Source organism: Diadema antillarum, unplaced genomic scaffold, assembly GCF_040938485.1.
Source record: "Diadema antillarum isolate AM-2024a unplaced genomic scaffold, OU_Dant_1.0 seq00001619_RagTag, whole genome shotgun sequence".
NCBI lineage: Eukaryota > Metazoa > Echinodermata > Echinoidea > Diadematoida > Diadematidae > Diadema > Diadema antillarum.
Genome location: NW_027272331.1, coordinates 24,029 through 39,315, shown reverse-complemented (window position 1 = coordinate 39,315; position 15,287 = coordinate 24,029). Strand labels below are relative to the sequence as shown.

The window sequence follows — 15,287 nt, the reverse complement described above, 5'->3', positions numbered from 1 at the left end:
AAGATTAGATACTTTGGCAACAGCGTGTAAAATTCGCAAAATTTTATTTTGTGCCTTATTTGCTGAACAAACGTCGTAGGAGGACTACAACCTGCCAGGCAGTATGGCGGAACAATTACTCTATTATTAGCGTCATAGAATAAATGACAATGATGTAGTTCTGAAGCATGCTATTCATTAGATACTTTTGCAATGACTCCATGTATACTTTTAATCGAACTAGGTATAAAATCACCAATGTCTTGTACTTGAATAACGACAGAATGATTTCGGTGAGGAAAGTTTTCTGTCACGTCATTTAGGAATAAGGGAACTTGTGATGCTATTTGTTCCATAGTTATTTCTGAAGTGATTAAATGTATTTTCCTTTGAAAAAAAATCATTTTATATAAACCTACGTTGCATCCAGATGCCTATTCGTTGAAAAATATGGGCAATGTATTCAAAGGACAAAGATCATACACTAATGGGCCTAGGGTATACAACATTTCACTCGTTGTTGTTTTGCTTTGTTTTGTTTTGTGGGTTTTTTTTGGGGGGGGGAGGGGGGGGGGGACACGGTTCAAAGTGTCCTGAAACCTTGTATAATACATGCATTTAGTCATGTATGATGCCAAACTGTTCCCGCTCATACAAATACAGCCGTTTCAAGGAAATAACATAAGATTATTCTTATAGTCCATGATTTGGTAATGCTTAAGTGGTTCATAAGAGTCCAGTGAAACTGTGTACAGAACAAAAAGTGGATTTGACAATGGTATACGATATCCGCAATTTACTCTTTGACGGGGTCTATCATCCGATTAATATGTATAAGCACGGGAGTCCCCTATTCGGAAACTACAAGTTAGATAAGCTGCAATCATTTTGCACGCGACCATGGCGTTATAGCCAAAGGTGATCTGCAAATCCCTGTGTGCCTACAGAGGATTGGAAAACGTAACAACTTTCTATGTATAGAACAACGAAACAGAAACTGGTGCATGTATTATTCTCAGTCACTTTGTTAGTCATTATGATGATTTGCTCATTGCAGTTCCGGAATCTCAGCTCGAAGGACTCGAATTGATCACCCAAAACAAAATCTGAATACATAACCATGATAACTGCGATTCTGCCTAGTCTCCATTGGTAGCCCATAAGGGCTGGTATCAAGTTCGATTTTCATATTATAATTATACCTTGTATTTAGATGTTTTCATCGAAATGCCCGTATACCTGAATATGGTATGCGTATGTCAGTTAAGTATCTAAACCATAATGAATTGTAGTTGTAATCTAAGTGCCAAGAATCTCATGATTTGAATAAGTGTGAACACCAAGACATGTCGTGATAAGGACTTTAAGACAATTGGCATCGTCATTATAAAACAAACTCTTAATTGTAAGACATGTTTTAAATTTTAGATAAATTCATGTCTATGCTGGAAACATATCTTTTTGATGATTCATGATGACGTCACTGTTACATGAATATTTTACGCATGGAAATATGCAGGCCTATTCGTTTAAATGCATACAAACAACTTGTTAAATCCTCTTACATTTTTTTTTAAATATGGTGCATACTTTAGAAATGTACGTAGCATGCTTTTGTTTTTTGAGGCTTTGTGTACTGGCAAAAAGCATATCTTATTCTTATAGATTATGTGAATAAGTACGTATTCAAGTACGTTTTGAATAAAACGTATCCAGACAAATGTATATCATATTTTTACCTCTTCCTTCATGCAGATGTATGCTCTTGCCTAGAGGGTTTGTTTGATAGATAGTGATAGTGCTCACCTCATTGGAAAGGTAAATGGGTAAATATTTGGTTTTAGTATGTCATTCAAACACAACTATAAGTTAACTTCTACATTAACATTTCAAAACTCACAAATTCCACGCACACATTTCATGATTCACAGGATCCAAATTACACCAATCTTATCTACTTTGCAGAGTGCAACAACAGCATAAGTTTGATATACTGAGCAAACAGGCTTGCATTAGTTCGCACTATTCAAGGTTTAAAGTAGTTAAGTAACCAAATTGTACCTTTTTATGTATATTAAGTATATTTACCTTATAGGTATAATGTTGCAAATATGTGGTGCTTATTTCATCCATAACTGCTGCAAAATTGCTTCTTTAAAGGAGCCAATCAGTGTCACTGCCTGTTCCTCTAGAGACGCAATATTGCCCAGTAATCTCAAGGTTCACTTGAGGTTATACTGGGCAACATTGCGCCTCTAAAGGCGTAGACAGTGACACTGACTGGCTCCTTTAAAGAAGCAATTTTGCTGCAGTCATGGATCAAATAAGCACCACATAGGTGCAACATTATACCTATATATATGGCACAAAATCGCACCCTCAAAAGAGGCTACAATCTTGGAACTTAGGGTGCTTCTTTGCACCCTCACGAAAGGTGTAAAGTTGCACCAAAAGTAGAGGCAAGAGAGGGTGCAAAGTTGCGCCGAAAATTAAAGGGAGAAAGATCGCACCCTCAAGAAAGGTGCATCTCAGCACCAATTAGTGTGGGTGGAAAGATGCACCCTCAAGAAAAGGGTGCAACTTAGCACCACTTAGTGTGGGTGGAAATATGCACCCAAGGGAACCACTTCGCACCCTCAATAAAGGGTGCAATGTTGCACCTTCTTTGGCGGTGCAAAGGTGCACCCACAGGTTGCAAGGTTATACCCTTGCGCAAGGTACCACTTTTGCACCCATTTCTCGAGGGTGCAAGATAACACCCATAGGGAGCCACCAGTGTGACATCACTTTGCACCCTTAAAAGGTGCAAGAATGAATCATTTTTCTTAGTGTGTATCTGTATTGGATAGGGGGCCTAATTGTCGTTTTCCATGCGTTTCAAACCGCTAGGCCTCCTGTAGAGTCCGTTGCTGCAAGAGATGTAACGGATGGAACCCGTTTGTTCCTCGTGCGTTTTGTCCGGTGGTCATGCGGTTCATATTCGTTTCTCACGCGTTTGCGCACGTTCCATCATCCTGTCCTGTACACAGTCGCTCCAGGTGCGTTGTTTGTTGTTGTGTTCGGCCCCGTGCGTGTACGCTCCTCTAAAACGGAAACTTTACACTTTGTCCACCGGATTGACGATTTGAACAACGGATGAGCAAAATATTGCCCGTTCCTAGGTCATTGGGCCCATCCGGCAAAGTGTGACAGGGGCCTAGGCCTATTAGCAATAATGAACGGTAACCCATTGGGCCTGGTATCCTTACATTTAAGGGCCAGGGTGACTGGGTTGTCATACAAGGGTACGTTAGCATGATGATACATTAAAGGGATGCATATAGGTGGATATCATATATTACTTAATTTTGTTATATTTGGTGTATTTTTTCTTCGATAGATATTATGAAAATAATATTGAAATTGAAATTGAAATTGAAATTGAAATTGAAATAGAAATAGTGTTGGTTGAGATGGGTTTTCAGGTTTCCAACATTTTTTTTTTTAGATAATGAGAAAACTCATATGAAACATTAAAGAGCATATAAAAGGAATTCCAAGTTTATTTTGGTAAAAACTGGTTTTGAAATGGCTGAGATATCCAAAAACAAAAAGGTCCTAATAAAAGGGGATCCATCTTTTATTAAGACCACTTTGTTTTATTTTTTTAATATATATCTTGGCCATTTCAAAACCGATCTTCATCAAATAAACTTTGAATTTCGAGGTTTGAATATTCCTTTTAGAATTATATGCTCTTTGATATTTCATAAGTATCATGTTATTATCTCGCACCAAGTTAAAATCAGAAACCCCCATATCAACCAAAACTGTAGAGCCATCCCTTTAATAGAACTGTTTAATTGACCACTTATGGTAACCATGGGATCGACGGCATACCTCCGAAGGTCTACACAATGATATTAAAGGACAAGTTCACCTTCATAAACATGTGGATTGAGTGAATGCAGCAATATTAGTAGAACGCAGTAGTGAGAGTTTGAGAAAAATCGGACTATTTCCTGAAAAGTTATGAATTTTTTAAGTTTCTGCTCCGTCATTACTGGATGAGAGGACTATACATCTTGTGATGTCACGTGTGTAGAACGATGTAAAGAAAATACAAAAGAAAATTCAACATATTTCACTTTTTTTTCGCTGAGGGACCGGGGGGTGAAGGTATATGATGATAATAATCATTTCTTTTCTTGTTTGTTTGTTTGTTTGTTTGTTTACATGGAAATCATAGCACTGAGCATTGTATATTTTCTTTATATGTATATATATATATATATATATATATATATATATAAATGAAGAGTTTGTTCGCAAAAACCGATAAGTCCATATTTGAAAAATGGAGATATTTGCGATTAAAGGTCAAGAAAAATAAAGAGAATGATAAGAAAATTTTTGCTTCTTTTGACCATAAATTCAAAAATATACCTTTATATTATGTAGTGACCAATACATCATTTAAAAGGTATTATTTTGCACTTTATGACAGAGACCGTACTTCAAAATCTTCAAAAATGGACTTATCGGTTTTTGCGAACATACTCTTCATATATTACTATTATAATAATTATTATTATATTCCTCTTTTTTTTCATTGAAGCAAAAACACAAAAGCAAGTCTTCATTAGCCTGGCGCTATCACTCACGCACTCCACACGTGCCCTCGTCTAGTGCAGTTAATTATTGTACGTAGTCGGGCGATAAAAACATACTTGAGGCCATAAATACCTATAGGCTAACCCCATTGTCATGATTATGTTGTCTGGTTCGATGTTGACATTCGAATGTAAACAGGTGTGAGTGGAACTTATGAAATGAACCGCAGAAGATAAAGGGGTCTATTAATAGCAGGCGGAGTCTATAAAAAGACATGTTTCATTCTGCACTGCAAAATACAGTAAATGTAGACGACAGCAAAAAAGTTAGCTGCTCATGTTGTCGACTCTGGGTGACAGTTGAAGTTTTAGCGACTGGACCCCTGAAGAAAAGGAAAAAATCGTTCAAAATGAGTTTGAAATCACAGGTTGCCAGTGTTTTTCGCCCGGGACTTTTTGCGAATAAAGTTGCCGTGGTAACCGGTGGAGGAACAGGCCTCGGCAAAGCGATTACAATGGAATTATTATCTTTGGGTAAGTTTTGTAATAAAACACCATTATACTTCGTATTATGTCTACAGTCATTAAGAAAATTTGATTGCTTCCAAAGTTGTGGATAAATTGAAAAAAAGAAAATTTGAGCAAAATAATTCATAACATCCATTCAAGTTACGCTTATATCAGTATTTCGCAAAAGCAGGCCCATATGCACCTATCCTACGATAAATTGGACCTATAGGCCTATATATTTTTCTGTCGAACTACAGCTTTGTGAGTTAACTGTCTGTTGTTGTTGGGTTTTTTTTTAAAGTTCAAATCCATGAAAGAATTATGATCCAAATATACCGCTGTGGTCTGGTTTGTAGGTATCATTATTATGAAGTGCAAGTTGACAAGAGAGGCGGTTGGTTAAAAAAAAACAAACGTTAAAAGTTATATTAATTTCTTCTTCTTCTCCTTAGTAATTATTTTTATCATTATTGTTTTCATTATTATTATTATTATTATCATCATCATCATCATTATTATCATTCTATTATCATTATTATTGAATATATATATATATAATTTTATCCTGCATGGTAAGTTTAAGGAAGGTATAGATGTACGCTACGTATAAACACAATTCGTGATGTCAATGTATTATGCGTTCATCATCATTACCTATTCATAGTCTAATAATAATGATAGTATAACTTTAATATTGAATAGTCTTACAAAGCAAATCAATACAGTTTGTATAAACTTGACCTATACAATTGTAAGGAAATTTCTTCTTCTTCACTTCTTCACAACTATGGACTAAAATAATTAAACATTGATTATCCCGTATACCACACCTTGTTACGTCTCAGACCCCCTCAAATAAAAAAAAAAGTTTTCTTTAGACTATACTCCATTGCGACAAACATTTTCGATACTTTCCTATACTTCTCATGTTTGCGCTGTTAAGGAGAAACATGGAAAATTACTTTGAGTAAATAGCCTTTTGTACATGACACATTAACGGATGTTGGTTTGAATAATTAACTATCATGGTTCAAGATACAATGTTCGATGTGTTGGATAATAGTATTTCGTTAAAAAACCAATCAAATAAATTGTACTTTGATTTAAAGGAAATAAAAAAATATTCATTAATTTAGAATTGTTTAATCTTCATAATATTTACTTTACAGAAATTTGGTTTATAAATGTAACGTTTAGTATTAGTAATATGATGGTCAACATATTTCATTTGTTGGCATTTTTTTTTCCATTTTCCGCATTTTTACGCAGTTTCCGTATTGATATTTCATTTTCATCACTTCAGTTTTCATGGCAATGTATAATTACTATATAGAGTTCCACAATCATTGTATACTCTTCTCAGTTTGCTTTGTTTTGGTTATGAAACCTTATTCTCTGTTACCATAGATATTGAAACGTATATGTTCGCGTCAAAAAATGAAATTAAAAAAGTGGACTGAATTGAATTTGTATATATTAACAATCTAACTTTTGCAGAACAAAACAGAGCAAAACATATCACCACAATGTACGAAGTATTTGTACTTTACTATTACGGTACTATGTGTGATTTCTTTTCGATCATTACAGACCCGCCAATTACTAGTATTGTTCCCCAAGACGTTTTCAAACCCTTTTCTCTAGACTAGGATATTTGACTTTCAAATGAGACCAATTCAGTAGATTTGAGAATTAATTACCCCCCCCCCCCCCCCCCCCCCCCATTGAGCATATTCTTGTTCCTCATTCCCGAAAAAGGTCTTAATAATAATGATTGTGCCCAACCCACGACCTCCCCCCCTCCCTTCATTCCCTCAAAACTGTCCACTGTTTCAAATTTTGGAACCACACCACCCCCTCGCACACACACACACACACACACACACAACAATACTTGTTACAGGTCTGCTATGCATAATTACAATTTCAGATATGTTACTCACGATAATGTGGAAAGTTCAGTCTTTACTATAAAAAAAAAACAAGAACATGAGCCGCCCCAATGATTAAAGCTAACTTGTCTAATCATGATATGGAGTAATTAAGAGTACGCACAATTATAATCACGACCTAGATCTGCCACGAAGACAAAAATAGAAATACACTTCAAAAGATGTGCACATCGTGTCATTTTCGTATTTACACAATGATATAATCATGCCCCAGCCAGGCTGGAACATCCAGTGTTTGCCATAACATAGGTATGGGAGATGACTATGGATATCTCTGGAGAGTCCTTAAGTTGCCTGGTTCAGGAGCTTATCTCATTCAAAAGACACTGGCGAGACTAATCGTACTCTTTGGCATGCAGTGTCTAAATATACCTTGCGAAAGTTGAACATCAGGACACTGTTAACTCTTTTTGTGCACAAGTTTCACACATGCATAATACAGTTGTAATACATGCCTACGAGCAGTTCAACATAAGAGTGTCACAGAGGGTTTAGTTTAAAGCGAATTAACATTTAGCTAAGTGAAATAAAGCCATTGTTCTTCGTTTTGTTGGCATCAGTCATTCAACAAGAAGAAGCATAAAATCTTACATCTTAACGTTTTATGATATATATTGTATGCTGCAGTTTTATGTGAAAGAGTAAACCGCCATATTATACTTAGTATACAGACAGAAGTGATGATGTCTCAGTCTTTTGCTAGAGTTTGAGTTGGAACCGAGTGTGCTCGTAGACACTCGGACCAGGTGAAGCTAACAGAACCAGATTCTATGGCTGTAATTTCCTTCCCTATTGCTAGCGTACTTTGCTTTTCGCCAGTATACTCCTTCAAAGTAGAAAGTATCGCACTGCATCGCATAATGCCACGCCATGTTGTTCTAATGGTCATTTGTTGCAACTGCATTGTGTTATTGCGTGTAAATTGACGACGAATGAACCACTGGAGTATGATATTACAAAATACTCTCCCTCCCTCTCTCTCTCTCTCTCTCTCTCTCTCTCTATATATATATATATATATATATATATACATGTGTGTGTATATATATATACGTATATGTATATATACATATTTATATGTATATATATATATATATATATATATATAATACATGCATACGTATTGTATACATAATCATACGTATTAAGGCCCATACAATATATCTATAGGCCCATTATGCAAAAACACAAATATATGAATTCATGAATATATATACATATATATATCTAAGCCATATGGAGCCTACATTCTACAAACTTCTGCTTTTTAGTAAGTTCCTCATATTACGCATATCCTCCTCAAATTGACTGTCTTGTGAACTTCTATCTTACAATCAAACGGAATGTATACTGTAGAATTGTGTGAAAAGTGGACTGTGGAACTCAAAATTAGATTTCATTCTGTCCTTCATATTCTGTCCTTGTTTTCTGTACATTACCTTGTTGGTGTGTTGTTGTTTTGTGTAACAGGATATGCACAGTGCATTGCTACATTGCAATATCAAATATTGTACAGTCAATGACAGTAATAGCGCATTATTATTATATACAGTTATATTGATGTTATATACCTACGTGTAAACAATATACCGATGCACTGGACAGAGTGGATCGGTGAGAATGAAGTGGATGCGCGAGTTTGACTTTTAGACAGTTTCCAAATTTAAACGAGAGCATCCAATACTCATTGATCCACGAAACAGGCTTGTGTATCATTCGTTTTATAAAATAGGCCCATAATTACATGAAATTCATTTTTTTTTTTTTTTTTTTTGGTCTCATCATGCTTTCGGTACACCTACATGACACTGTGCAAGACTTGAGCCATGCGTTCGGATTTTACCGGACACGTCATGACCATGCGTTCGGATTTTACCAGACGCATGGCTCAGTGTGGATCAGTACAAATCAATGCATGATGACTGACCAGTCAGATTGCAGAGATTCTATAGCACATGTGATAATGTCATTTAATCACATTGGTTGGTTCCAGTGTCAATTCGGGTTGTTTTTTTTTTTGTTTGTTTGTTTTTTCATGCAGGCTGCAAGGTTTCTATCGCATCGAGGAAAACGGAAAGGCTTGAAAAAGCCGCCATACAGATGAAGGAATTTATGCCCGAACAATCCGAAAATGTCCACGCCTTCACGTGCAACATCAGAAACAAAGAACAGGTTAGGAAATAAGGCACCTTGGTAGATTACATGCTGCGGCGAAACCGCGGCGCCGCCTCTGAACGGGCTTTTATTGTTTCGCCGCGCCCGATCCTCCCATTCAAAAGGCCGATGAACGGCGCTTTTTAAAGTGTGTGTGCAACTGGTGAAACGTATTAGGGGCCTGGATTAGGGTTAGGTTTGAACGTGACTGACGTCCTTCAATGTTTTTGAAAAGTACTTAATCTTACTCTTTCTAGGCGCTTCTTCTGTCATCGCAAACCTTAGTCCCCCTACTTAATCCAAGAAACAAACCCCAGAATTTGCATTCGGAGTTTTAGTAAAAAGTTGAGCAACAGATCTGATTTAGATAAGTAATATTGGAAGGGGAAAGGGAGAAAAGTTTCAACAATCCAACTACAGAGTGTAGAGAGGGATGTGACAAACTGATCAGCATAACGAAAGACAGCTAAAGACATCCATTTTGTGGATATTTTCAATAGCATCGTTTAGGGATAGCTGCTGGAAAAAAAATGTCTTAGGCAGATGTGAATTCTGACTTGAGAAGCTTGTGAATAATGTTGTCATGTGTTTCATTTTCCTTGTGGCCAAACTACCCGGCCCATCTCACCTTCTTGTCCCTTATAGGTTTACTGTCTGGGCACTGTCGAATACTGTCAAAGTATTGCCATAGCACTGCCATACTAGTAGTAGGCCTATTAATTCCATACTATGGGATAAGTAGTACTGACGCTTGTGTGTCATACCAATTTACCGTCGGTGATGGCGTAGAATAAAGCGAACCCCAAATTTCTGGCGGCAGGTCTATACGGGCTTATCGCGATCAGTGGCATACGTTTCGCGATCACCGATCTCGGGCGCATGGTCGGGGTTGTGACTGATTACAAAATTGATATCAAAATGTTCAGAATTTGGACTGTATTGTTCTACACAAGGGGCGTTGCCTTTTCTCCTCCTCCCTTTCTCCTCCCAATATAAGCTCTCATCAGGTGTGTTTCAATATGATGCCTTCTCTCCGCACCTTGGATATTTCGATATTTGTTACGTTGAGATACCCAGATTCCTTTCCATTCTATCCACGTTGCAGAATAAATCACTCCCTTGCCCTTTTCCTTGCTCCAATGACAACCGCACAGGTAAAATCTCTGATGCAGACCACTCTAGACAAGTTTGGCAGAATAGATTTTCTGGTCAACAACGCTGGTGGTCAGTTTTTGAGCCCCCTGGACAAGATTTCCTACAAAGGATGGCATGCCGTGGTAGACACAAACCTCACGGGGACATATCAGTGCTGCGTGGAAGGTGAGTTGCGGTTAACGGTTTGTACGGAGAGCAGGGGTTTGATTCTTTCTTCAACCTTCATCTGCTCCCTTCATCTATTTGTGTAATATACCAGTTTGTCATTTCTACATGTATAGTCATTAATATACAAATAATAAATGTTTATGAGTGCAACGGACAGAATGATTCATGAGGTGAAAGATGAAATGATCCATTCAACTCGGCTGCGCCTCGTTGAATGGATCAAAGATTTCATCTTTCACCGAATGAAATATTTTGTCCATTGCACGAATGAAAAACATTTATTATTTGTTTTATATAACGCCTAAAATAGATCCTTGTTAAATGATGTTTTATTGATTTAGAAACAAGAGAGAATCTGAGATCGAGAGAGTGCTCACTGAGCGCTTTACGCTAGCGCGCTGTCACGTACACACGCTGCCTGCAAATGCAAGCATTTTACGCGCGTAGTGTGCCGGGCTCTCGGCGTACGTGCAATTGAGCAAAGCGTATGGATCCAAAATTGCACGGTAAATGGAGCCGTAATTGCACGGATGATGACGTCATAGTGAAATGGTCTAAGTGATCAATGTCAAACAACCAATCAAATGACAAGGATCTATTTAGGCGTTATATAATACCCAACACCGTACATACAATCATAAAATCATATGCAGACATGCATAATGTGCCTCTCATTTACTCTTCAATTTATCCTCCAGCATTCGACTCGTGGATGAAGCAAAACGGGGGATCGATAGTCAACATCATCGTACCTACTCACAGAGGGTCACCGCTGGGGGCGTGAGTACATGATCTTCACTAATTTGCTCTTCTAACTTGGGAGTGAGGTTCGGTGTAGATAGGGATGCACGTCTATTGCGAGCCAAAATGTCCCATAAAGGAGATAAACTTAGTTTTGTTGCCGAGAAACTTTATCGGTCGGTAAACATAGTGTTTGTTATTTATGCAGCATTTGGCTTGCCATAGTATTAAATACTTTCCTTCAAAACGTATGCGCCTGGAATTATATGGTCTTGAAGATAACTGTTCGTATGACAACATCTAGTAAGGCATTTTGATCTGAAGTAAATTTCTCTAAGGACATTTTGTTCTTTATAATACAGCCATCAAGGCGTAGCCCGGGAAGGCGTCGAGAACTTGGCGAAGGTTGTAGCGGTGGACTGGGCAAAATACGGCATCAGGATCAACTGCGTCGCACCTGTGAGTGGCTAGTTTTATATGCGCAGTCCTTTCGAATCTTGCAGAGTTTGCGCCTGAGTTCAGCTCGACAGGGATTCCCTGTTTTAGACAGGCGTCAGCAGCTTCAGAGTATTTCCACTAAATTTGACATATATATTATCTGTAATCTGTGTTCAGTACCTCACACTGTCTGTTATATTTTGGTGTACCAGTTACAGTACAAAGGAAGAAGCCATTCGTTGTGAAAGGAACCGAGAGTCACTGTAAGATAAGGATGGCACCCATGATGCTTTTGTAACTCCAATCAAACAATTTTCAACTACAGTCATAACCGGAGAGGTCACTAGATGGTTGAAAAGTTACGTTTCATTTCAAAGAAAAATGAAAAGTGAAAAAATATCAATATCAATAATAAACATGGAAAGAAAACAGTCCTTGCAAATTCAAAGAACTTTTTGCGTCAATGTTAAAACACTATATAATTTATAAGCTTGTTTTACAACTATGTCAATTTTGTCTTTCAAACAGGGTGTAGTGTTCGGGAAGGAGGCAGCTGAACATTATAAGAGTATCAACGTGGATCTCTTCGGGAAGTCCCTAGCGGGAATCCCAGCCAAGCGATTCGGGACACCGGAAGAGGTACGAACAGATGCGTCTTGGTGAGCCGTGTGGTGTAGTGGATAGGACGTATGTGTCGTAATGGTAGATCCTGTGTTCAAACCTCTCCTAAAACGTACAATATGTTACTCACATTGTGCCTCTTTATGAAATTGTACAAATGAGTAATTCGCAGTACCTTTGCAGGCAATGATAATTGCAGGGGCCTCTTCGAGAACAGAGCAAAGGCTGAACTGGGTTAAGGCCTATGGACAAAGACTTTGCTATGATATCCTATCGTTGTCACTCAATGAGATAAACTTTAAACCTTATCTCAACATTAAAAGCAATCGTGGGTATCAAGGGTAGGCCTATAGCTTCTTTGGACGATTGTGATGTTTATTGGTTTGTACGTTTCTTTGCACTGTCAGTTTTGAGAAGAATTTAAGTGTATGTCCGTAAAAGAGTCTCTGCGGTCTTGTTTGTGAGCTCGTTGTATGACACACTTCACATGCTAACCTGAAGATGCCCTTGACTTCAAATTCTACTTTTCAGAATGAGTTATGTGCAAGCCCTCAATCGTTTATCGTTTACTATATTCAACTCCTCTTTAACTCCTTTATTCTGGGGAGCTTATATCTCATGCCTCACGTGTCCTGGTTTTGACCCATCATCTTCCACCTCCTTCTTCCTTTTCTCTGTAGATAGTCTCTTCCTGCCATTCATCCTACGCTTACTTGCCTTTCCTCTTTCTTCAATTCTACAAGAGAGCTGTCTAGCTTGTATTATTTTATGTGTCTGAATGAGTGTACTTCGTCTCTGTCTTATTATACTTTTTTTTTTTGCCCTGAGGGGTTTTATCAGTTTTGTAACTAGATTATTTTTAGAAGATTGCAGACTGCAAGTTCTGCTTTTTAGCAGTCCCCTCCGTTTCCAACATTTTTTCTTTTTCCGGTATTTGTCTTGAAATTTCCAAAATTGTATCACTGTTCATATACTCAGTAGTTTGTTTTTCATTGCATTGATGTGTATTCATATGTTGTAATCATAATACTGTGTTGGAAATGAAATAAAACGAAATGAAATAAAATGAAACTACCATTGTTATTAAAAGCTGTTTCGGTGGAACGAAATACTCCAGCAATTCCTTTCTTCATCCAGGTATCGGCCGCCGTGACCTTCCTGCTGTCCCCCGCAGCCGCCTTTATCACTGGCCAGACCATTGCCGTGGATGGAGCTCACAGGTTCTACATGCCTACAGCCGGATATACCGTCAAAGGTAGGTCTCTTTTAACTTTAATTACCAACTCACCATCTTCACCCTATACCCATGTACAGTGATTACGGCATACGTAAAAGTAAATCAATATTTTGGACCTATGTTGTTTCCGAGCTCCTTCTTTCGATCTCAACATTCGGTTCAATACTGGGACCTGATATGCATATTATAACAAGCTTGATTTTAAGCAGGTTCCATTACAGTTGGCAGCAGAATTATTCAACCCCCGTGCATTATGGACACTCTGGTAAATTGAATTATACACTACACTGACTAAATCGTGAAAGTGGTGAACAGATAGTTTATTACAAATGCTTACTCGATCAATAGTCTTTGATTTGCATATAGTTAGAAATTTTGATCATTCATGCATGAAGAGATATGGTCCAGTGAGCACATTATGGTCATTTCAGACCTTTCTGTGATCACTGAAGCATATCAGGTCCCAGTATAGGTTATTGAAATATTAAGAATTTTACATCAAATTCAGTCATATTGTGTCACCTATCAAAACATTGAGTGAACAAACCATGTTCAACGAAGCATTTCACGTTACGCTTCAGTGATCACCGAAAGGACTGAAAATGACCATAAATGTGGTCACTGGACCATATCTCGTTATGGTCTGATGATCATGATTAATTTGTTTAGTTCTTATGGAATTTTGAATAATATCTTGCCATTATATACACAACTCTTAGCATTTCAAAGGGTTATATTCATTTTGACATGACTTAAACTTTGAATTATTAATATCATGGCTAAACCTTTGTACAAACTCTATGGTGGCAACTTTCACTAGAAATTAGTTCATTTGAATATTTTTGTACAATGAAAAATACCAATTGAAATATTGATAATCTTACATCAAATTCAGTCATATTGTGTCACCTATCAAAACATTGAGTGAACAAACCATGTTCAACGAAGCATTTCACGTTACGCTTCAGTGATCACCGAAAGGACTGAAAATGACCATAAAGTGCTCACTGGACCATATCTCTTTATGCATGAGTGATCAAAGTTTGTAACTATATGCAAATCAAAGGCTACTGATCTGTTATTTACTTGTAACAAACTATCTGATCACCACTTGTATGATTTAGTAATAATCTGCAGTTATAATGTAATTCATTATGCCAGAGTGTCCAAAATGCAAGAGAGGGGTTGAATGATTTTGCTGCCAACTGTATATCATATTTCTTTAGCATTTATAGTTAGATCCAAATTTTCACAGATTGACCACCATGATCTATATGTTTGTAAGAAGTATAAGCATCATAGCAGGATATGATGTATTTTGTGATTTGTTATATTTGATGTATTTTTTATTGAAAAATATGAAAATGAATTGAAATTGAAATTGAAATTAAAATCATTTTCTCATCCCAACTATAATAGTTCTTGTTCTTTCCTGCTTACTCCATACAGATCACGACAATATGCCAACGTACTCTTGGGAGGACGAACTGAGAAGAGAAAATGAAGACGAAGAAATATCTACCTACCAAGCAAACTGACAGCAGAATGTAATATGTGGCATACATAGAAAATACTAAGTAATGTATGCACTGCTATGTCGACAGAGTTGGATATGGATTGATATGAAACAAGATTTTCAGTATTCGGCAGCACATTAAAGGGTACACGTCACGAGCTCGACACACACGAGTCACACAGCCCACGAGTCATACAGCCCACGAGCTAGACGCTGAGTGAACG

General features: G+C 37.4%; 1 protein-coding gene across 1 annotated transcript; it reads left to right on the top strand.

Annotated features, from left to right (window-relative positions):
* The first annotated feature begins 4,981 nt into the window (after positions 1–4,981).
* Positions 4,982–15,085, top strand: LOC139711154 (peroxisomal trans-2-enoyl-CoA reductase-like). The gene is made up of 8 exons (XM_071623072.1): positions 4,982–5,105; positions 9,075–9,205; positions 10,342–10,507; positions 11,209–11,290; positions 11,614–11,710; positions 12,218–12,328; positions 13,448–13,565; positions 14,997–15,085. The coding sequence occupies exons 1-8, from the start codon at positions 4,982–4,984 to the stop codon at positions 15,083–15,085; spliced, it is 918 nt and encodes a 305-aa protein (XP_071479173.1).
* The last annotated feature ends 202 nt before the right edge of the window (positions 15,086–15,287 follow it).

Bases quoted from the DNA above. Each gene is read 5' to 3' on its own strand.
- LOC139711154 (XM_071623072.1), top strand. From the start codon at position 4,982: ATGAGTTTGAAATCACAGGTTGCCAGTGTTTTTCGCCCGGGACTTTTT. The intron at 5,106-9,074 runs GTAAGTTTTGTA...TTTTTCATGCAG, and splicing joins AATGGAATTATTATCTTTGG to GCTGCAAGGTTTCTATCGCA. The intron at 12,329-13,447 runs GTACGAACAGAT...TTCTTCATCCAG, and splicing joins GATTCGGGACACCGGAAGAG to GTATCGGCCGCCGTGACCTT.